The sequence below is a fragment of the Euprymna scolopes genome, chromosome 26 (assembly GCF_053919585.1).
Source record: "Euprymna scolopes isolate OS-2025 chromosome 26, ASM5391958v1, whole genome shotgun sequence".
Lineage (NCBI taxonomy): Eukaryota > Metazoa > Mollusca > Cephalopoda > Sepiida > Sepiolidae > Euprymna > Euprymna scolopes.
This window is the reverse complement of record NC_136507.1, coordinates 32,900,195-32,925,679: the sequence shown is the minus strand read 5'-3', so window position 1 is coordinate 32,925,679 and position 25,485 is coordinate 32,900,195. Positions and strand designations below refer to the sequence as shown.

General features: G+C 33.3%; 1 protein-coding gene across 1 annotated transcript in view; it reads left to right on the top strand.

Moving 5' to 3' along the window:
* LOC145247976 (tetratricopeptide repeat protein 8-like) overlaps window positions 1-25,485 on the top strand; it is a 65,157-nt gene that overhangs the window by 36,388 nt on the left and 3,284 nt on the right. The window contains exons 6-9 of the mRNA XM_080109634.1: window positions 2,363-2,561; window positions 4,237-4,376; window positions 9,610-9,784; window positions 12,795-12,917. Coding sequence (XP_079965760.1) covers window positions 2,363-2,561; window positions 4,237-4,376; window positions 9,610-9,784; window positions 12,795-12,917 — 637 coding nt within the window. The remainder of the gene's footprint in view (window positions 1-2,362; window positions 2,562-4,236; window positions 4,377-9,609; window positions 9,785-12,794; window positions 12,918-25,485) is intronic.

The following is a 25,485-nucleotide window of genomic DNA, read 5'->3' as shown; positions in this document are numbered from 1 at the left end:
ACCTGACTCAAAATCTAACTCTATTTTTAGATTTAGTTTGGCAAAAATCAATTTAGTTATTTCGTAATGTGTAGAAACGATGTCCTTTTTTTTTCTGATTGTTTTTTTTGGGGGGGGGGATATAAAAAACTAGTTATATTTGTTATAAACTAGTAGTTCAGCCCGGCTTTGCTCAGGCTCTATGTACTGTTCATAACTTTACGTGCATATATATATATATATATATATATATATATATATATATATATATATATATATATTAAAAAGTTTGACTCATGTCCAGGTAACCTACATCTAAAATTTCAAATGTTTAGACCCAAAATTAGCGGAGGAGTTTGGTAGAGTCTGCAAAGGTCAACTCTTTCAACTTTGACCTCTTGGCAGCCAAATTTTCACCCCAAAACTGATTTAAAAGCTTGTTGCATATCTGAATACTCTTTATGTAACATTTCAAATGTTTTGGCTCAAAATTGGCTAAATAGTTTGCTAGAGACCAAAAAGGTAAAATCTTTTTAACTTTGACCCCTTGGCAGTCAAATTTTCAGTCAAAAACCAATTAAAAAGATTGCTCTATGTCTGAATACCCTTTATGTAAAATTTCAAATGTTTAGACCAAAAATTGGCTGAGTAATTTGATAGAGACTGCAGAGGTCAATTTTTTTAACTTTGACCTCAATTTTGACCCCTTAACATCTATAGTTTTGGGCTCAAATCAAATTAAAACGTTTAATTCATGTTCAAGTAACCTACATCTAAAATTTCAAGTGTTTAGACCATAAATTGGCAGAGGAGTTTGGTAGAGTTTTCAAAGGTCAAATCATTGAACTTCGACTCTTTGACAGCCAAATTTCTGGCCCAAAACCGATTAAAAAGATTTTCCCAAATGTCAATGCCTCTTATGTCAAATCTCAAGTCTGTAGATTGAAAATTGACAGAGTAGTTTGGTAGGGAAATGTACACACACACACACGCAATTTTTCTTTTATAGATATATAGATATAAATGAAGAATATGAAAAAAATTCAACATGCAAAACATAAAAAAATAATATTTTTGCATATTTTTAGTCATATATCCATAAAATTACATAAAAATTGCAACCTGATTTTTCAATGTTTCTGATTTTTTTTTTTTGAGATGAGGATTGATTATTCATATTATTTGGATTCTTCGGACTACTGTTCTCATTTTTTTGCATATATTAATCTTAAAGAAGGTTTTTGATGTATTTGATTTTTGATTATGCTCCGACGATCTACAAGCCTTTGTACCCTCTCAACGTAAATACCCCCGACAAACCCGACAAGCAGCAAAAGTCCCACCCCTTCACAGTAGAAATCCCTAGATGTAAGAATGCCTTCTTACTCTAATAGTTTCTTCCTCAGAACTGCTACACTTTGGAATTCCCTTCCAGGTTCCTGCTTCCCTAACTGTACTGACATGCAGAAGTTCAAGTGCAATGTAAACAGACATCTAGCTGCTCAACTCGCTACAAAGTATCTTTTCAAATTATGTCCCTATATCAAAGTGGCACTGCACTTTGTTTGGGGTGAAAATGTATGCAGAGTTGAATTTAATAATCAAAAAAGAAAGTGCCCATGTGTGTGTGTGTGTGTGTGTGTGTGTGTGTGTGTGTGTGTGTGTGTGTGTGTGTGTATTATGTGGTTATACAACTTACCTTCAGATGGGATTTGAGAGAGAGAGAGAGAGAGAGATTAAAGATGGCAGCCGTGGATTTATAAGGTGTAGTCTCGTGGAATCTCACGAGATCTCATCTTCCACTGCACACGGTCCTGGATATGACCTTAAACTATATCCAGTGGTGAGGCCCCAGCTTGCGGGCTTTGGGGAGTGTGGAGCCACCCTTTAATTGCCATTGCTCCCAGGTCCACTCTGACCCGGAGTGGTAGTACCTGTTAGGGTCCCAACTATGGGTTTAAATGGAAACCGACTTGAAAACAACAAATATATTCTATTAAACAAATATATTCTCTAAAAAAAATTTTTTTCCAAATCTTTGGATTCGGTATTAAATAACCTGAAAAGGGTTGACATGCCATAAAACAAAAACAACCAACCAATCCACTGCACACGTATGCAAATGGAATGGAGTCAGTTTGCTAATAAAATGCCTGTTGGCAGAGATGGTTGGCTGAACACGTGCTTGAGGTTGAGAGAGAAAGTTGACAGTGACGAATTCTAGCTGAACTTTTGCTTTTTGTATTTATTTTTATTTTGTTTTGCTGTTTACCATTTAACTGCAATGTAATTACAAAAAAAAAAAGAAAAGAAAAAATATGAGAATGTTACGAATCTTAATGGAGGTTTGTGGTCTATGAGCATTTTTTTTTTTTTTTTCCAGAATGCTCCTGTATCGAGAAGCCGAGTTGTTTCTGAAATCCGCGCTTGAACAACAAGAGACTGTGGCGCTTTACCATTACATCTGCAAGATTTACCTCAAGATTGATCAGCCGCTACAAGCGATTGCGATGTACAAGAAAGGACTGAACAGATTTGCCGGCGAAGTCACGTTATTAATTGGCATTGCTAGAATATATGAGGTATGTTATCGCTTCTCCGCGTGTGTGGAGAGGAGAGTGAAAAAAACACTCTCTTGCTTTTAGCAAAAATCAAGCCACATATAAAAGAGAAATGTAGTTTGACTGAAGCATTGCTGGTAAAGAAATATTTAAGTGTGTTATTATCATATCATTTGAATTCGAAGATTCTATTGTTGGCATTCATTTTACCAATATATTTCTGGTTAGAATTCTTTCTAGAAGACATTGAGGATTACAGGAGGAACAACGTGAAGGTTGCCAACAATCTAAGTGAAAGTGATTTTTGTGGAATGAACTATGGCAAAAACACTAGAGGATGACCTCCAATCTGTAGTGGAATGGGGACATAAATGGATGGTCACATTCAATGCTGCCAAGACTAAACTGGTTTCCTTCAATAATTACAAGAAACCTTCTCTGCCACCAATAGCAATGGCCAATGACTCCCTGTCTGAGAGTACATCTTTCAAACTGCTTGGCCTAACGTTCACAGGAAAGATGAGTTGGAACAATTATATTGAAAACATTGCCAGGGCCGCTGCGAGAAAGGTGGGCTCTCTCTACCGTGCTAGAAAACTACTGACACCTGAAAGTATCCTGTACTTCTATAAGGCCACCATTCGCCCATGTATGGAGTATTGTTGTCACATTTGGGCTGGTGCATCTGCTGCTAGTCTCTCGCTCCTAGACAAGGTTCAAAAGAGAGTCGCCAATCTGATAGGCCCTGAACTGGCATCTAAGCTTCAGCCTCTATCCCATCGACGAAACGTTGCATCCCTCTGCCTGTTCTACAAGTATTTTAATGGTGAATGCTCTGACGAACTGCAGACACTTGTGCCCCCATGACGTAGACACTCTCGACAAACCCGACAGGCAGCTAAATCCCACCCCCACACAGTAGAGATCCCTAGATGTAAAAGATCTTTCTACGCCAGTAGTTTCTTCCCCAGAACCGCTAGACTTTGGAATTCCATTCCAGGTCCTTGCTTCCCTAATTGTACTGACATGCAGAAGTTCAAGTGTAATGTGAACCGACATCTTGCTGCCCAAATCCCAACATAGTGTCACAGTAGTTGCTGCCCCCAAAGTGGCAATGTGCCTTGTTTAGGGTGAAAATGTAATAAAAAAACAAAAAAAAAACTAAGGTCATCATTCCATGTCATTAACCACTAGACCATCGCCATCTATTATATAAATTTCACCTGTCTGTTTAAATGTATGTATGTTTGTATGTCTGCCTAAAACTTTTCGTATGTGGTAGGCTGATAAACCTATTTCAGAAATAGTGAACTCATCCATAGACTAGCGATATGTGCAGTTAAGATAAGTTTATACACTTTTTGTCAATTACATCACTGTGTTTGTCTTATGCATTTAATGAGATCAGTCATAGTATTTTTTTTATTATTTTTTTTTCTTCTCAATTAATCCACCTAAATATTTATAGTCCATTATTTCTGAAATAGGTATATTAGCTTACCCCATAATAATTTGTTTATAAGAAGCATTGGTTTTTTATAAAAGTTGTAATTCCAATCGATTTTATTGATTACATACATTATCCGGATCAATATTTCCAGTTTTTGCTTAGTGATATTAAAGAGAAGGGAAGAAGAGTTATCCAAGTCATAAATTCATGCATTTAACAAGATTTTTTTTTCTTTTTCTCATCAAGGGCTTAAATGACCTCAATGAGTCAGTGTCTTTCTATCGACAAGTCCTGCGTTTTGACAGCATGCAAGTTGAAGCCATTGCTTGTATTGCCACTCACCATTTTTACAATGACCAACCCGAAGTGGCACTCAAATATTTTAGGTCAGTTCGAAAACTACTTTCCTCTTTTCTAATAATGATACTCCTACTACTAATAATAATGATACTACTAATAATAATGATATTACTAATAATAATAATGATATTACTAATAATAATAATGATATTACTAATAATAATAATATTACTAATAATAATAATATTACTAATAATAATGATATTACTAATAATGATAATATTACTAATAATAATAATATTACTAATAATGATGATGATATTGATGATGATACTACTACTACTAATAATGATATTACTAATAATAATAATAATATTACTAATAATAATGATATTGATGATGATACTACTACTAATAATAATAATGATACTACTACTAATAATATTACAACTACTAATAATAATATTACTACTACTAATAATAATAATAATAATATTACTAATAATGATATTACTAATAATAATAATATTACTAATAATAATAATATTACTAATAATAATGATATTGATAATGATACTACTACTAATAATAATGATACTACTACTAATAATAATATTACAACTACTACTAATAATAATGATACTACTACTAATAATAATATTACTACTACTAATAATAATAATATTACTACTAATAATAATAATATTACTACTAATAATAATATTACTACTAATAATAATAATATTGATGATGATACTACTACTAATAATAATAATGATACTACCAATAATAATAATATTACTTCTACTAATAATAATATTAATAATAATAATAATGATATTGATGAGATACTACTACTAATAATAATAATATTACTAATAATAATAATGATACTACTACTGATAATAATATTACTACTACTAATAATAATAATACTAATAATGATGATATTACTACTACTAATAATAATGATATTACTAATGGAGATGTGGTATCTAACATGTTCTTTTATTAAACAAAAAACAACATATATACATATACTAGCAAGGAGACCTGACGTTGCCCGGGATCGAATGAGACGCAACAGATGTTTTATATTCTCAATACATTTATTGTCATCAGAATTGGTGGAATCGCCCATTGTCAGCAATGTTCACTTCAATATACATCATATATGACGTGTAGTGAACAAACAGACAAACAAACATAAGACTTTATTATAATACTAGTAGGCTGCCCTGCATTGCCTGGGAAATCTATTTTCATTTTTGTCCCCCCCACACACATTATATCATACATGACGTTATCTGCTCTGACGCCATGTATGACGTCATCTGCTATAACATTATGCATGTCATAACATATATATATATATATATATATATATATTTTACCGTCACTGGATTTTTTTATCTTCCACCGGACTATCCATTCGTGTGTAATCACATTTTTCTTTACCATATTCCGTCTGCTTCACTTTTTTTTTGTTTTCAAGTAAGATCTTTGACTTACTTGTTGTTTCATCAAATACTTCTGCATGCAAAATCCGATCCCGCATTTTGCTAATTCCTACCCTCTGATGAGAAGGAAAGTATTTCTTCGAAACTCCGCAGATTAAGGACTATCCATTTATCTAGTGTTTCCTTTTCAGATTGAATATGTTTTTAACTCATTTCAAAGTGTTTTTTAACATATTTTATTAACTGTTTGCTCATATATATATATATATATATATATGTGTGTGTGTGTGTGTGCTATGACAATATTGTGAATAAACAGACACAGACAAACAAACAAGCAGTAATATGGATTTATTATATATATAAGAAATAAAAATGGCAAAAGGAATGAAGTGTTTACCTGATATAAGCAATGGTAAACTTACATTTAATATAAATATCAGTATTTATATATTGATATATTAACTCCAACCAAATAAAAAAGCTCAATACAACCACAATAGAGAATAGAGCTTTACAATTAAATTCATTATTCGACAGAATACGCCCTAAAATTGTTTTCGGGAGTATTCTGTCAAATAATGAATTTAATTGTAAATTTTACTTTACAGTTTTAATTTCTTTTCTCTTATAATGTGTGTGTGCGTATATATATATATATATATATATATATATATATTTGACATTAAGAGGAGATTATAGATAGATATATATATAAAAATACCTGTTCATATACTCTTCTTCACGATAAAGTTAGAATCCAGAATTAGATGGATTTGAGCAATTGCATCGACAACGGACAATGCCACACTCAAAGTGGGTTTCGATGTACTGCATCTCATCACAGAGCACGTCACTGATGAGATGCAGTACATCGAAACCCGCTTTGGGTCTGGCATTGTGCATTGTCAATGCAATTGCTCGATCCCATCTAATTCTGGGTTCTAGCTTTATCATAAAGAAGAGTATGTGAACAGGTATTTATATATATATTATATATATATTTCAAAACCAAGACAACAAAAAAAATTTTTAGTCATCATATTGTGTATTTTTCATGAATGTTATAATTGTTTCGACATCATTCGGACAATTTCAAATTTTATGTTATTCAAAAATATTCCAGAATGGCATCTCATCAGACAGTTAAAAAAAAAACACTGATTGATACATATCTGAACAGATTTCGAGCTTGTCATTTACGTTATGAAGCAGTTGAATCTACCTTCCTCTTAACATGTTTTTGTTGGAATTTATGGACCGCTATCTTTTCGATTACAGAAACTGAAAATCATGAGGCTTAATATTTGAGACAATTTGCTTTGACTTAACTTTTTTGTCGATATATTTTGATATATTCAATTTTTGGTGTAAAATATTTAATAAAATATATATATATATATATATATATATATATATAAGTGATGGGACGATTCCAGTATTTTTTCCGATTCCAATACAATTATCGATTCCGTACTAAATTCCTGATTTCGATACACTTACCGATCCTGATTCCGATTCTTTATAAATTTCTAAATATTTAATTATATTACTGTATTTTTTTCTGTACATTGCCATTGATTGATATATTTTAATATATTAAATTTTCGGATAAAATATATTTAAAATATATATATATATATATATATATATATATATATATATATGATTTTCAGAATGTGAGAGATTGTATGATAAATTCCACAGCCAAACAACGTCACAGCTCACAAGAGCCATGATGACAGTCAACGAACCAGAAGTCCAAGGGCGAAACTCGAGTCTTGGACTTCCGGTTCGTTGACTGTCATGGCTCTTGTGAGCTGCGACGTTGTTTGGCTGTGGAATTTATTATATATATATATATATACATGGAACCAAAAAAACCAAAACCACAAAATTGTGATTTAATTATTCATCTGCACAGGTTATTGAAGGAGGTGGAGAGTACTGGAAATGTGGGGAGACTTATTGTCACTCAGACTCCAGAGAGCACCATTGGTTGTTTTCAGTGGGTAATCTTTGATGATGACCTGTGTGAGAACCCCTAGTAAGTACCAATAATAATTATTGCAATACACGGTGTAATACAATTAAAAGGTCGGCCTTTAATGTGGAGAAAATTTAGCTCCCTAAAATGGGGCATTTTGAATTGTGACAAGAAGAAAAATATTTGGATGGAGTATGGAATAAAGACCCCAGAAGCCGCGAGACTCAAAGGGTCACTTTTCAATCGACACCGGTTGACTGCCAACACACGTGTCATTTGTAAATTAAACATACGCAACCTGAGTTGTTTGTTTTATTCGTTGATTTTTAATATTAAGGAAAAATTTACCGGAAAGTGTGGATTTTTCGAGGTGGGGCGGCTTTCCTTATTTTTAATAAAACTTTTCAATAAACGAACGTAGAGATAGTTCATGCTGTACAATTATCTAATGTCATTTTTTTTTCTCTTTTAGGCATTTAAGAAAAACCCAGAAATATTGCACACTACATAAAAAAAAAAATATATTCCCCCACCCATACATTTTTCTTTAAATCTTTTCTGAATATTTAAAATCAACGCATACAACATTTGGGTGTGTTTTACTGTCCACAGTCCTTCAAAAAAGTGGTAAAAGAATCAAATGTAACAAATAAATGTTACCAAAGGCAAGATAAGTTACTCTTACTTGGTAGGTTTTTAGTGTTTCTACTAAACTATAAAATGTTTAATCGGCTCGAAAAACAAGCAAGTTCAAAGGGTACACGATCACAAAAAAAAAAAAATGGCCACAATGTATTTGTTACATAGTTATTTTTTCTTGTGGTCGTGTACCCTTGAACTTGCTTGTTTTTCGAGCAGAATAAACATTTTACATTGAATAAAAGTAAAAATACTAAAAACCTGGTTAGAAGAGTAACTTTTCTTGCCTTTGGTAACATTTATTTGTTATATATTTGATTTTTGACCACTTTTTTGAAGGACTGTGGACAGTAAAACATACTTCAACATTTGATACTGGCCAAGCTCAACATTGCTTAACTCTGGTGATCCAAAGAAAACGATTGTGTCAAGATGATAATCTATATATCCATAAAAGTGAAATTGTCTTTGTGTGTGTGTATGTTTGTGTATGCGTCTGTCTGTTTGTCTGTCTGTCTGTGTACACTTCTCTACCAAATAACTCTGGTTATTTTCAGTCTACAGACTCGAGATTTGACATAAGAGGTATTGATATTTGGGAAAATCTTTTTAGTTGGTTTTCAGCCAGAAATTTGGCTGTCAAGGGATCAAAGTTCAACGATTTGACCTTTGAAAATTCTACCAAACTCCTCCGCCAATTTTGGGTCTAAACACTTGAAATTTTAGATGTAGGTTACTTGAACATGGATTAAACTTTTTAATTCGATTTGAGCCCAAAACAATAAATGTTAAGTGGTCAAAAGTGGGGTCAAAGCTTTAAAAAATTTGAACTCTGCAGTTTCTACCAAATTACTCAGCCAATTTTTGGTCTAAACATTTGAAATTTTACATAAGAGGTATTCAGACATGCAGCAAGCTGTTTAATCAGTTTTTGGGTGAAAATTTGGTTGCAAAGAGGTCAAAGTTGAAAGAGTTGACCTTTGCAGACCCTACCAAACTTCTCTGCCAATTTTGGGTCTAAACACTTGAAATTTTAGATGTAGGTTACCTGGACATGAACCAAACTTTTTAATATATATATATACATATGCACATAAAGTTATGAACAGTACATAGGGTCCAAGCAAAGTCAGGCTAAACTGCTAAGTTAAGAATTAAAAAAAAAACGCAACCAAATCTTTTTTGTATTTTGATCCTTCAAGAACCTGTGCTTCATTTGTTTCTTTTTTGCAGGCGTCTTCTCCAGATGGGTGTATACAAGAGTGAGTTGTTCTGCAACATGGGTCTTTGCTGCTTTTATGCACAGCAATACGACATGGTAATGGTTTGCTTCACCAAAGCGCTTGCTCTTACCGACGACAACATGTTGCTAGCAGATATTTGGTACAATGTCGGACACGTCGCTATGGTACGTATCAATTAAACTAAATTACACGGACGAAAGTCTTGGGTATGCAAGAAGTGCAATGGAATGTTTTTTTATCGACCGCCTGACACTCATTGCGTAGTATTTTATTAGCATGCCGGGACAACACCGAGTAACCTGATCGATTATTATCAGTATTAGAAAAATAATACAATTAGATTTTAGAGAATGTAGATTTATAGCTTAGAATGTTTAGTCAGGAATTTAACTCAGAAATAAAATAAACAAAATCAATTTTGGAATTTTTGAAGTAATCGTGGAATTTGCGTAGAAGTAAACAAATTTTGGTTTACATGAGAGATCACCTGTTTGTGTCCCTGGGCATGTGATTGGAGGTTTTGCTGACGTAATAGGTAGGTAATCAGCAGAGATCAAGCTAATGAGTTGGCAAGAAACACTTTAGCGAGCAGATGTGTGGATGACACCATTGGAAGAAAAAGGGAAGAACCAGTGAAAATGTAGAAAGAGACTCAGCGTGCCAAACTCTAACAATGGAATCCATAAGACGAATGAAAAACATGTAAAATATAAGTCGTTATGACGTTCTTTTGGGGTTTGGACATATAAGAAGGTATGTGCTTCTTTTGGTCTGAGACAAGCAAACATATTGTTATCGTTTGATTGTAAGAAGAAGCTGTCTATAAAATTTTGTGTCACATTTGTAAACTATGTGTATTGTTGAAGAAGTGGCCGCACTCACAATGAACATTTTATATACATGCAGGACACTCTGTATACACACATTCATTAGATATCAAAAACACTGTGATATACATTGCTAGGCAATATACAAACCCAGTAATATCTATTGACACATGTAAGAAATACAGACACATATATATACAAGACATGTATATAGATTCTGGGTCGATTCTACACTATTGGGACAAAATTTCGGAAATTGTAATACTGAATTTCACATGAAAACACGTATCCAAAAATTACAAAAATCAATAAGATAGAAAATCATTTATCAAAGCAAAAAAAGTAGAATTTGATGAAAACAATCATATGACACAGGAAAGTTCAAAAGCGAGGCAATTTTCTGTTTCAATTTAAACAAGATGGCGGCAATATTTCACTTACTAACACGATTAAAGTTTTTTTTAATAATTCAGTAATATTTAGGGTAATTTCGACTGCATAATTTGGAAGCTACCATTGTAACTTATTAGAATTGACGAAATGAATCAGTTGAAACTATTGTTTTTTTTATCTGAAAACTTGATTTATCAACTACAAAATCTCGTCCCAATTCTGTAGAAGTGCTGACTCTGGCTATCCAACAATTAACCCTTATCCTTGAGTGGCCTTTGGATCTTGATAAGTGGGGTATGCAAGAAGTGCAGTGAAATTACAAATAGATTGGGAGATGATGACCCGTTTGAGTGCAAGAAGTGTAGGACACTAGGGACGGGTGAGAACTCAGATGTGAAAAAAATATCAGGTTGTTTGGGATGTTCATGCCAAATTTTAAAAATAATGAAAAGTCAATAAAAATATGTTATAAAATATTTGATAAATAAATAAATATGAAAAAAGTGAATGTTTTTTTTTTTTTTTGAAAAATAAATATGATTTTATTACAAAACTCTTAAGTTTAAAATAAATTGTATTTATTTTTACAAAACAAACCAAAAAGAAAGATAGTCATACAAAAAAAATGTTTTAAAAATGTGTTGTTTTGTTTTGTCTATGTTTATTCAGATTGGCAGCATTTAAAATATTTTTAAAATACAGAAATGCCTGTTCGACGTATGTACCAATCACGAGGTGAAGATGAAAAATTCCAAAAAGTCATATAATTTGATGAAGTAGTTTTTTTTTTATTCATGAAAATCAAATTTTACTTTCTTTCAATGAGGGTGAAAAAAGTATTCAATGAATGGATGGACAGCGGCAGAAACCCAAATGCATGTGAAAACTGGGAAAATAATCGCTGATTAACTCGCTTTACTGTGGTCTCGTCTTTCACTTATTGATAAAAAATGGCGAATTTGTTTTTCATAAAAAAAAATTACTTGATCAATTTTTGTGATTTTTGGAATATGCAATCTTCATTCTGTGACAAAGTGTTTTCTTTATTTTTGTTTATCGCTATAAAAAGTGGCAATCTTTATAAGCACCAAGTTGTCACACAAAAGTGTTTTAAAAATGTGTCTACTAAACCAGCATTTCACCATGCAAATAGATATGATTTGGCTTTTCTTAGATACCACAAGTTTGCGTAATATCTTAACAGACAATATTTCGAAAAAAGCAAAGAAAAAAAAATATTCTACTTTGAAAATGAAATTTTATTCCGAAAGTCTGTTTAAAATAAATTTTATTTATCCTAACAAAACAAAAAAATATGTTAATTTTGTGAACTTTAAATTTCATTTTAACAAAAAAAAATACACCATAAATATTTTATTATTTTTCCAAATTTCTAAAAAAAAAATTGTTATTACTAAATTTGTTTATTTGTCATTATTGTTTTTTTATAACAAAAAAACATGCTAATTTTGTGAGCCTTAAATTTAATTTTAACAAAAAAAAAAACACTGTTAATATTTTATTATTTTTCCAAATTTCTAAAAAAAAATTTTTATTTGTGTTTATTACTATATTTGTTTATTTGACGTCATTGTTTTTTATAACAAAAAAACACGTTGTTAATTTTGTGAGCCTTAAATTTAATTTTATCAAAAACACACACTGTTAATATTTTGTTATTTTTCCAAATTTCTAAAAAAATAATTATTTGTGTTTATTACTATATTTGTTTATTTGACGTCGTCGTTTTTTATAACAAAAAAGCACATTAATTTTGTGAGCCTTAAATTTAATTTTAACAAACAAAAAACATTGTTAATGTTTTTGTATTTTTCTTCTTTTTTTCTTCTTTTTTTCTAAAAACCAATTTTTTTTATTTGTTTATCATTATTATTGTTTTTTATTAATATTTTTTTAAATATTTTTTCTCTGATTTCTATGCTTTCCTCCGCAGGGAATTGGAGATTTGAACTTGTCGCACCAATGTTTCCGTATGGCCCTCACTTACAACAACGACCATGCGGAGGCGTATAACAATTTTGGAGTCATTGAACTCAAGAAAGGTCATCTTACAATGGTAAGATCTTGTTGAGTTTTCAATTAGACCTAAATAGCATTTAACTTGACAAATAAAACTTTGTTTCTGACTACAGAAAATGGACTCTGATTTATGAAAGTATGATAGGTTATGAAAAGGAAGGGTTGTAAAGAGATAGCTTCGAATTTGGGGGTATCAAAACCAAAGCAAAATATGATGAAAGTAAAAATAAAATAGGTAAACCCTATAATTTATTATACCATACCTGTTCACACTGAAACACTTATCACAATATTCTGTGGATCTATATTAAAAAACCTTGTTAAACTTTGTGACATATTTCCATTCCATGGAGGCCAGGCGCGAACGAACACCCCATAATTTTATTATACCATATTTCTTCAAACTGAAACATAATTATCAAAGTATACTTACGCAGATAGATATGAAAAATCGGGTTTGTATTACTGTACACATAGATTCGAAAAAGTTGTCAAAAAACAAATATAGAACAAATAAATGTTATCAAAGGCAAGATAAGTTACTTTTCTACCTAACTGGATATATTTTTTGTGTTTTTATTCAATGTAACATGTTTATTCAGCTCGAAAAACATGCAGTGTTTACCGATGTATTGGAAAATTCAAAATGGCAGCCGACTCTCTCTCAGAGAGGGTACGTTTGGGAAAAGGTATTATAAATAATAAACTAGACAAAATACTGTTAGAAATTCGCTCAATATATGTTACTGTGACATAAGTTGACATATATTCGGTTGTTTTCTAACAGTATTTTGTCTAGTTTATTATTTATAATACCTTTTCCCAAACGTACCCTCTCCGAGAGAGAGTCGGCTGCCATTTTGAATTTTCCAATACATCGGTAAACACTGCATGTTTTTCGAGCTGAATAAACATGTTACACTGAATAAAAACACAAAAAATATATCCAGTTAGGTAGAAAAGTAACTTATCTTGCCTTTGATAACATTTATTTGTTCTATATTTGTTTTTTGACAACTTTTTCGAATCTATGTGTACAGTAATACAAACCCGAAAAGTCTTTGTTAAAGTTTGTGCCTATTTCCATTCTATGGAGGCCAGGCGCAAACGCAAACTCCACAATTTTATTATACCATCCCTATTTAAGTTAAAACATACTTATCAAAGTATTCTTATGTACATCTATATCAAAAACACTTGTAAACGTTTTTTTTTTAATTTTTAAATTTTTTATTTCCATACTTTGTGGACCAGGCACGAACGCAGACCCCACAATTTTAATGAACCACCGTTTTGCCAGATCAAACATACCCATTCCTGTGTCGCGATACATCTTCTATCATTATATGTAATCAGTTTTTTAAAATAGTCAACCATATAGGAGCCTATTCGTGACCAGACGCACACACACACGCACATACACAGACATTCAGCTTTATATATATATATATATATATATATATATATATATATATATATCTATATTTTTATAAAGTAATAGGGTTCGTGTGTTTCTGTCTGTGTGTACAGCTCTCCATCATCAACGAAATATAAAGGAGGTAAGAGGGTAGATCTCTCCTGGTAGAGAAACATTAGAACCCATTTTAGGATGTTTCTGTTATAGGAGACATAAGAATTTATGCCTAATTTCTTTATATACTAGTCTACAAACCACCCCCATATCGAATGACTTATGCTCATTTGCATATCACATTATATTAAATCTCTTTAACTAATTACCTCGACCTTATTACATATTGGAAATATTCTAATCATTTCAACTGTACTATTTACAAAATCTATTTAACATTTAATTATTTAATATATTTTCATTTAATTTTATATTCGATTTATTTCACTTTACGTATATTATCAAAACAATTCATTGGCGAGCAAAGCTTTATGTTTTGGGATTGTATTGAAAATGTAATGGAAATTTCAATTTCGTTCCGTTTTAATCTTTTATATTTTACTTGCCAATATAATTGAAAGAATACAATTCAACTATCGTAATTTTATATAAATAAACAAAAACAAATATTTTAAAATAAAACTTTATTAAAAAATAAATAATTTTATTTTTAAATGAAAAAAATCAATTTAGTAAAATAATTGTATTAAACACCCCCAGCCTTGTCAGCAAACCTGTAAACCTATAAAAGTTAACATTTCGAATGTAAACAGTGATTTTTCGATTTTGTTAGCGCTTGCCGCAATTAAACACAATTAAAACGGAACTAACTTTATTTCCATTCTATTTTTTAAACAACCCCCAAAACATAACGCTCTCTTCCAGTTATAGCCAAACAGGTCAAAATAAACAGATAAGCGCATTTTCTTTTACATTTTTCTTACAAGCATTGTCATTTAACCAACTGCAGGATATCGTTACTTTTGTGGGGTTGTTTTGAAAATGGCACGGAGATTATAATTTCGTTCCAATTTAATCTTTCTGGTCGAGCCTATTTCGAAAGCCTGTTTATCATAGATTTGAACTACAAATAATTTATTACATTTTGATTATTACTATCTTAAGACTTAAAGCTTATATTTATTTCATTTTTCTATTTATATATTGAATTAGTTATTTCCAGTCTTATTTAAACTTAGTGCTTTCTTTAAACCGGATGAACCTTTTATAAAAATATGAGTTTAACGTAAAGAACACGAACAAGGTTTTATTCAACTGAATTTCTTCCAGTTTACGAACAAAATATATAAATTTAAAAGAGATATAAATAATAAAATAAAAAGGTTATGTAATTTAAAAGAAATACACGTACTCACAAAAGCAGAACTTTTTTTTACACATTTTTTTCTTTAAAACCATAACAATGAGACTAACAATTACCTAGATCTTAGTAATTATTTGTTTTAATAGAACTGTTTTAATTGTACTGTTTACTTAGTTAACCTAAGTTGGTATTACATTTATTTTACATTTACTTTTTTTTTTTTAATTATTACTTTTAGACTGTGACGTTTACACCCGGAAGTAATGAGTCACACGTAGGTCGCTTTTATTCATTCCTTTTGGTCAAGATCAAAGTGTAGTATCTGTTCTTCAGATGCTGCACTTCATTTTCTTGTTCTCTTTCGGTGGAGGAGAAATCCTTCACGACTGAGACAATTTTTATTTTTGTACCTTTTCTCCACGTTAAAAAACGACCCTGGTGTCTAACTCTGTCCCGTGGGGAGGCATAGTAAATAGGTACAATATAATTGTTTATAATTGTACTATTCAGAAATATTATTTATAGTTCGTCCATTTCAGTTAGTATACATTTCCTTTACGCTTAATTAATTTACAATCATTAATATCGTTAAACAATTCCGTTTAAAACCGAAATTATGCCACCCAAACGAAGTAGAAACGAAAGTGAGGAAGAAAGAATGGAAAGATTGGAAGCTAATAGACTAAGAGTTGCTGCAATTCGCTCCAATGAAAACAATTCAGATAGAGAAAGACGTCTAGAACTTAACAGGATACGTCAAAGAGAAAGGAGAGCAAGACTGTCAGATTTGGAAAGAGAAACCCAACGTGAAGCTGACAGAACTAGACATGCTGTAAGGCGGTTAAATTCATCACAAGATGAAATTCAAGAAAGGCAAAGATATGCACTGGAAAGAGAAGCAATATTATGATCGAATGAATTATATGAGGTAAGTAGACGTACACAAGGTCAGTTGAGAGTGGCTCAACGACATCAGAATGAATCGGAAACCCAACGAAGCTTTCGCCTATACCAAGGGCAACAACGAGAGGCTGCATGGAGAGAGAGTATGACTTTGCCCCAGCAATTGACAGAAAACGAGGCAGCTAGACAACGAATGACTGCTTTGAGACACCATGAAATAGAACACTGCAATAGAAAAGGATTGCTCTACAACAAAAATGACTCTCTCACTACAGCTGATATAGGAAAAATGGACAAAGTATGTCAACATTGCTCAGCTGTAAAATTTAAAGGAGAAACCCCTGGTTGTTGTTGTTCTTCTGGCAAAGTTGTGCTTGATAGCTTTCCACCACTGCCTCAGTTGCTTCAAGATTTGCTCTCCGGCAATGGTCCCATCTCTAAAGATTTTCTGCAAAATCTACGCAGTTATAACAATTGTTTTGCAATGACATCATTTGGTCACAAAATTGCGGCAGTACATGGGTGGAATCCTTCTTTTAGAATTCGAGGCCAGGTTTGCCACCAGATTGGGAGTCTTTTACCACCTGAAGATGAAACAGCAAAGTTTATTCAAGTCTACTTCTTGGATAGTCTGGAAGAGGAACTACATAATCGGGGACGTGACAGTAGACTCAATAGAGACATTCTCCAAAGTCTGACTGAATTTTTACATGAGAACAACAGCTTTATTTGTCAGCTGAAAACAACAAAGGAGAGGATTGAAGAAGAACACTTGGTAGAACATAAAGTTGTCATAAGGGAAGACCGAAGGCCGCAAGAAGAGCATCCACGGCGATTCAATGCTCCAACAACAACGTATGAGATTGGAATATTAATGGAGAATGAACCAACAGCTAACCGGGATATTGTCTTGCGTTTTAGAAATGATACATTAAAATGGATCTCCGAACTACATCCCCTCTACGATACTTTAATGTACCCGTTAATGTACCCCTATGGTTCTCCATCTTACAACATCTACATGAAGGCATCCAATGGGCGAAAAGTTACCCAACAGCAATTTTATTCGTACCATTTAATGACTCGGCCTGGAAACTATTTTCTCTGGTACCGAAGGCTATTTCAACAATGGCTGGTGGATGTGTACTGCAAGATTGAAACAGAACGTTTACAGTTCCTGAGGCGTGAGCAACAGACCCTGAGAGCTGACAATTATAGCAACTTAAGAGATTCAATTCTTAGGGAGGATGGGAATCCAGAACAGTTTGGTCAACGAGTTGTACTTCCGGCAACTTATACAGGAGGCCCTCGATACATGTTTGAGCGTCAAAGTGATGCCATGGCATATGTTCGGCGAATGGGCCGAGCCGACTTCTTCATCATGTTCACAACAAATCCAAAGTGGACAGAAATTACAGAAAATTGTCTTCAAGGGCAAGACCCTCAGGATCGTCCAGATATTGTTGCCAGGGTTTTCAGGCAGAAGCTAAAAAAGTTACTTGAATTTATTAAAAAGGGAGGATTTGGCAGGTTGAGGGCTTTCCTGTACAGTATTGAATATCAAAAAAGAGGACTGCCGCATGCACACATCCTCACCTGGCAGGCCCCAGAGGACAAACTTCTACCAGAAAAAATGGATCTCTGCATATCTGCAGAGATCCCTGACAAAGAGGAAGATCCTGATCTTCATGCTAAAGTGATGGCACATATGGTGCATGGACCTTGTGGACCATTTAATCCAAATTGTCCATGTATGATTGACAACAAATGTTCCAAAAAATACCCAAAAGAATTTCTTCAGTGTACCAAGCAAGGCCAAGACTCTTACCCCAAGTACAGGCGAAGAAAACCAGAAGATGGAGGCCAGACTGGTACAATAAGGATGAAGAGAAATGGTCGGTATGTTAATCAAGAAATAACAAACCAGTGGATTGTTCCGTACAACAAGGTCCTCCTTCAGCAGTTCAACGCTCACATTAACGTAGAAATTTGCAGCTCGATCCAAAGCATCAAATATGTCCTCAAATACGTGAATAAAGGATGTGATCAAGCAGTGTTTGAACTACAAAGAACTGATGGAGCAGCTAACCAACAAGGCCAAGTACAAAGTCACATTGTGGATGAGATCCAGCAGTTCCAGAATGCAAGGTATGTCGGCAGTTCAGAGGCAGCCTGGAGGATATTGGAACATCCCATCCATGAACATTTCCCCCCAATTGTACAACTTTCTGTTCATCTTGAAAATGGGCAGCGTGTCATGTTCTCAGCTGATACTGCTCTGGAACGAGCCCAAGGTCCACCGCCTGCCACAACTTTGACAGCATTTTTTCAACTCTGCCATGAGGATGACTTTGCAAGGGGTCTCAAATACGTAGAAGTCCCTGAGTTTTACACTTGGAACAAATCGACAACGAAATGGATGAGAAGAATGCGTGGGGTACAAGTTGAAGGTACTGAAAATGATGATGTATGGAAGGCACCATGCATTGGGAGAATCTACACGATTAGTCCAAAAGCAGGGGAGTGTTATTTCTTACGCCTGTTGCTCAATGAGGTTGCTGGTCCAACTTCATTTCAAAATTTGCGAGCATACAATGGTCAGGTGTTTGAAACATACAGAGCAGCGTGCCTTGCTCGAGGCCTTCTAGAAAATGACCATCACTTGCATCAAGCAGTAGGAGAGGCAAGTGCCACTCAATCACCTTCAAATTTGCGAAGCCTATTTGCGATAATTTTAACAGCCTGTGAGCCAAGAAATCCTCTTGAGATCTGGATGGCTTTTCGTGATGTAATATCTGAAGACATTCTTCACAGATACAGGCAAGAAGTTAACAATCCAGAAGCAGATTTTAATGAGGACATCTACAATAAAACTCTTTGTCTAATTGAAGAAAAAGTTCTCCTTATGTGCGGTCAACCATTGGCAAGCTATGGATTACCTGCACCAATGCAAGGGAGAGATGAAAGACTCGCGAGAGAGTATCAACGTGAAGTTACTTATAATCTTGAAGAACTTTCCCTACAAGCAGAAAATATGCAAGAAAAACTGACCGATTCTCAAAGAGAAGTTTACAATTCATTCATGGCAATGTTGGAAGCACAAGGTGAAATGAACAAAAACATGATGTTTCTTGATGCTCCAGGTAAGACTTTTGTAATCAATTTGATCCTTGCAAAGATTAGATCCATGAGAAAGATTGTGCTTGCAACAGCATTCAGTGGCATTGCTGCTACTCTACTACAAGGTGGCCGCACTCTTCACAGCACTTTTAAAGTACCCTTGGATACTCATCGAATGGATCAGCCAGTTTGCAAAATTACTGGTAACTCAGCCTTGGCAAATGTAATTAGAGACACCTCTGCAATCATTGTAGACGAAGCCCCAATGACGCACAAGAGTGCTTATGAAGCAATTGACCGAACACTGCAAGACATCACAGGAAACAAGAATCCCATGGGTGGCATTCCAACCTTATTTTGCGGTGATTTCCGTCAAATCCTCCCAGTGGTTAAAAATGGCACAAGGGCTAACATTGTCAATGCAAGTTTGAAACAATCCTATCTCTGGAGGCACGTTATAGTGAAGAGACTGACTACTAATATGAGAGCCTATATCTCTGATAACACAGCTGCAGCAGACTTCTCAAAATTGCTTCTCCAAATCGGTAATGGTCAGTTTCCTATCACTTCTTCACCTGACACAATTAAGATTCCAACTGCGCTTGGTAAATGTGTCGGTAATCAGAAGCAACTGAAAGACAAAGTGTACCCAGACCTGCAAAACAATGGAAAATCACCGGATTGGCTTGCTGAGAGGGCTATTATTTCGCCATTAAACAGCAATGTGAATCATTTGAACAATTCAATAATGGATGAATTTCCAGGAGACACAAAGCAATACAAGTCAGTTGATTCAGCTACTAATGAATATGAAGCTGTTCACTACCCTGTGGAGTTTTTAAACTCTTTGGAGATATCTGGAATGCCTCCACACATTTTAAATCTCAAAATTGGATCGCCAATCATGATTCTTCGATCCTTGGAACCGACAAAAATAACAAACGGAACCAGATGTGTTATCACCAGATTGCACACCAATGTACTTGAGGCCACCATTTCCTGTGGTCCCTACAAAGGCGAAACCGTTCTACTGCCAAGGATCCCCTTAGTTCCATCGGACTCAGTACTTCCATTTAAATTCCGGAGACTCCAATTTCCTGTGAAGGTGTGTTTTGCAATGAGCATAAACAAAAGTCAAGGTCAGACATTTAACACCATTGGCGTAGACTTGACATCAGACTGCTTCAGTCACGGTATGTTCTACGTCTCCATCAGCCGGACAGGAAGTTCAGAAAAACTCTACATTCTGGCTCCAAATCAAAGCAGCAGAAATGTAGTTTACCCTGAGGCTCTTTAGTGAAAAGTTCGAGAAATGGATATGAGGAAAAACTGACATGATCTGATTGTGGTAAGTTTTTAGTATTGAATGTGCAAGATAAAATTTAAGCAAGAGTTGAAAATGACTTCAATGAAAAATTTACTATGTAACATCAAGTAACCTTCCTTTTTGATGAAAATGTTTTGTGAAGTTCCTGATTGAATTTCAGTCACTACGAGAGATAGTTAAAATGTTAATCACCTTATGCAATCGTTGCTCTTACAACATCAACTTACTGGAAAGGTGCCCACAGATTTTGGTACCCGAGTGCGCAACAAAGCTCCGTGCGAAGCACGGGTATCTTTGCTAGTATATATATATAAATTTATTTTTTCTTTTGTTTTTTGTTTTTTTTTTATGATTCTGTTATATTTAATTGTTACACTTACCTAGGTTTTTACCTGCCCTTTGTATATTTGTGCCATTTCTTTTTTAAATAAAATTAATAGACAAAAAAGATATAAATATAGTTAAATTTATTCATCAGTTCAATAAGGAAAACATATATATATATATAGCAATTAGAATATTATAAGAACTCTTAATATGATTACATTTTGAAACAAAAAGGAGAAAGAAGCTAAGTTACACGCACATATATATATATATATATATATATATATATATATATATATATATATATATATATGATTATTGCTACTTCTTGACAGAAGTTTGCCATCTCTTCAGTTAAGTGTTATTGCATCCATGTGCACGTAGGTGACTTTTCAATCCAGGTTTAGTCCTACATGAAAGTTTACAAACGTGACATAGAAACTTTCCTTCTTGCATGGTAATATTGTGAATCCTCGTATGCCATGTCAGGCCACTTTTAGATTTGCAGATTAGACCACAAATATGACAACCTAGCGTTGCCAGGTGTGCTGTAGAAGCCTTCTCATAAGACTGTCGTTCCTGTCTTTGATTGTGTGATTTCATATGATTTACAAAACCAGCTTTTGACAAAAAGTATCTACCATATCTTATGCACTTCGGTTCCCGTTGTAATTTCACTGACATTACATTATCGTCCTGCTTTCTTAAAACACGTTTTAAGACAGCAAGATCTACACGCTGCTCTTCAAAAATCTTACAACTTTCTCTGATGGTCTTTCTTCACATAAATATATATATTTATGTACATGCCTATTTGCAACGTCTAGCGTAGGCAACATTAGCTTAGAAATGAAATATTAATAGTGAAAACAAAATAAAATCTAAAGGAAAGAATAGGAATGGCGTATAGCAATTGAGGTGGAAACCTAGGAGGAGCAGGAGGGGGGAAGATATGACAGGAAGATTTATATATATATATATATATATATATATATATATATATATATATATATATATACAGGGTGACCCCCCCAAAAAAAAACAAAAGCTAAATGGAGGCCATCTAGAAGATATGGTGTAGAACGGAGATAAAAGACCCTCATGTTTTGATGTGATGCTTTGAATATAATAAACTAGTTATGACAAAGTTTCATTTCATTCGGACAAAACACTAACAAACGGGGCCTAATTTGCGTTGGGGCCCGTTTTATTTGGGTCACTCTATATATATATATATATATATATATATATATATATATATATATATATATATATGAGCAAACAGTTAATAAAATATGTTAAAAAACACTTTGAAATGAATTAAAAACATATTTAATACTCTCCTTCGCATCAGAGGGTAGGAATTAGCAAAATGCGGGATCGGATTTTGCATGCAGAAGTATTTGATGAAACAACAAGTAAGTCAAAGATCTTACTTGAAAACAAAAAAAAGTGAAGCAGACGGAATATGGTAATTTTTTTTTTCTCTACTTTTTCTTTCTAGATCTTTTTTTATTTATAGTTATGTCTCGGAAGTAGAGTGAAAAGCACATCTTATTTTTCTTTTATTAATATTATTTTTTCCTTGTACACATGTTTGTGAATTATTGCATGGATTTCTGCCTTTGGATTATTATGGACCATCTTCTTCCAATTACGGGATGTCTTTGGATTTTACTTGTACAAATGGAAATTCTTTTAACTTTCTTGAAGTTTTACATTTGGATTTTACCGTCACTGGATTTTTTATCTTCTGCCAGACTATCCATTAATGTGTAATCACCTTTTTCTTCACCATATTCCCTCTGCTTAACTTATTTTGTTTTCAAGTAAGATCTTTGACTTACTTGTTGTTTCATCAAATACTTTTGCATGCAAAATCCGATCCCTCATTTTGCTAATTCCTACCCTCTGATGAGAAGAAAAGTATTTCTTCGAAACTCCGCCGATTAAGGACTATCCATTTATCTAGTGTTTCCTTTTCAGATTGAAATGAGTTAAAAACATATTTTAAGTGTTTTTCAACATATTTTATTAACTGTTTGCTCATATTATAAGCTCTATTTTCTATTTGGTTTTATCGAGCTTTTATGTCTGGCTGAGATAATTTTATAAATATTAATTCTTTAATATTTATAATTTACTTTAATTTTACCAGATTCGAAGAAGTATTTACGAATGCTTCAATTCGGTGACCTTGCGTGTGGTATATACTACGGGACCTGCTTTTCCGTCTTTCCGCAAGGATAGTTTGCCTTACATCCAAAATAGTAATATTTAGGCACCGCCAAAACTGGGGGGGCAGGTCAGTACTTTTTGACGGGCCGTCTTTTTAAAAATCTAACAAAAATCAGGTAATTATCCGATCAATACGAAATTTTCAGCGATTATTAGGAGAAGAATGAACTTTATAACAGTGTACTTATTTTTCATAAACGATATTTATATATATATATTTTTTTGCTTACAACCCACCCCCCTTGTTTTGAAGTGGGAACAAATATGCTTAAAATAATCATCTGAAACTGAAATCAACATATTGTGTTTTTGTAAGGGACAGAATTATAGATTCAAAAAAAAAAAAAAAAAATTGTTTGCATACCTTATTTTGACGTCTGAATATCAGAACTTCGATTGTGTTTAATTATCCCGCTTTTGAGTTTTGAAGTGTGAAATTCGGTGAATATGTTCAGTAAAATAATTAATTTAAGTTAAGCAAAACAAAAAAAAAAAATTTTTAATATTTATACGAAAAAAGCTATTTTAAAATTTTTGATAAATAAATTAACAATTTTTTTTTAGCGAGCCGAATAATGCATGACCATTATTAAACAGGGCATGCTTTGAATAATCGATACCAAAAAAAAAAATTCGATAAATATTGTGCCCTTTGTGTTAAAAATAGCATCATTTTTTTCGATCCCGTTTGAAAACGTTTGCCGCCTTTCGACTACGGTGGACCAAACGCGCTGAAATAATTGTTTTTTATTCTGCTTTAAATTGCCCCCCCCCCATTTTGGGGAGCCTGGCCCCCACACACATACACATTAAAAACCAAACTCATACAAATGGTCACCCATCTGGTACTGGCCAGCCTCAGCTTAATAATACATTGAAATTTTCGTCACTGAAAAATAAGTTTTTTTGGCCTGTTTGGTCTTCCATAGTTTTCTTATCATCAAAAGAAAACGTAAACAGAGTCGATCTGAACTCTACGTCGACGCGAAATATTTGATTACCTATATGAATAAGTGGAATTATTTGAAATTCAGGTACTTATATTATAATATTTTTGCATATTCTCTTAGAAAATCATCCTAAATCTTAGTTAGACAATAAATAAATAAATTAATTATTTCAAAAACCTTTTTTTTTTAATATTTAAGTACGTTTTTTATGCAAGACAAAAAATGTCAATTGTTAACTGTTTGGGAAAATTTAACATTTAAAATTGAATTAAAAATAGTAGAAAAAGTTTTACATTATTCTGTTTTCTATATGATAAAATTCAGGGTTTTATCTTTCTGGAAAAAAAAAGTTACTCAGAAATAATGGATTTTAATAAATGTAATTTAGTTTTAAAAAACAACAACAACTTGATTTTGCGGCCATTTTTGGCGGTGCCTAGATATCAGTTTAGATGCCAGTGCGATGCTGGTTATGTTGGGCGAACATCCTTGCACCTTTTGACTCGTATAAACCAGCATGTTCCATCGAAGATCAGACAAGGGAGGATGGGGTTTGGTGGTCTCCCTCCTTCTGCAGCCTTGGACTCTGCTATTGGCCAGCATTTGGTTGACAACCCGTTCTGTGCCGATAGATATAAAATAGATTGGTTCGAGGTGCTAGCGGACTCCAAAAACCATTTAAAGATTTAGGAGGCCGTCTCTATCGCGGTGCGTCAACCTTCTTTGTGCCGGCAAAAAGAAACATCAAACGCATTGTTTCTCTTTGGGGAACTTTGAATTTTTCCTCCCGCTTTTTTTTTTTTTTTTTCCCCCTCGTTGTGCCAATATTTTTAATCGTTTTTTAAACGTAAATAAATTTAATTAATGTCCCCGTACGTTGGCACATTTAATAAGTTCCCCAATAGAACTCTTTGTTTTCGTTACAATATTATTTAGATTGCTATCGATTTACTCCTGACGAGATGATAGCCGAAAGAGCTCTCGAGAAACTTCCGCCTAGTATTT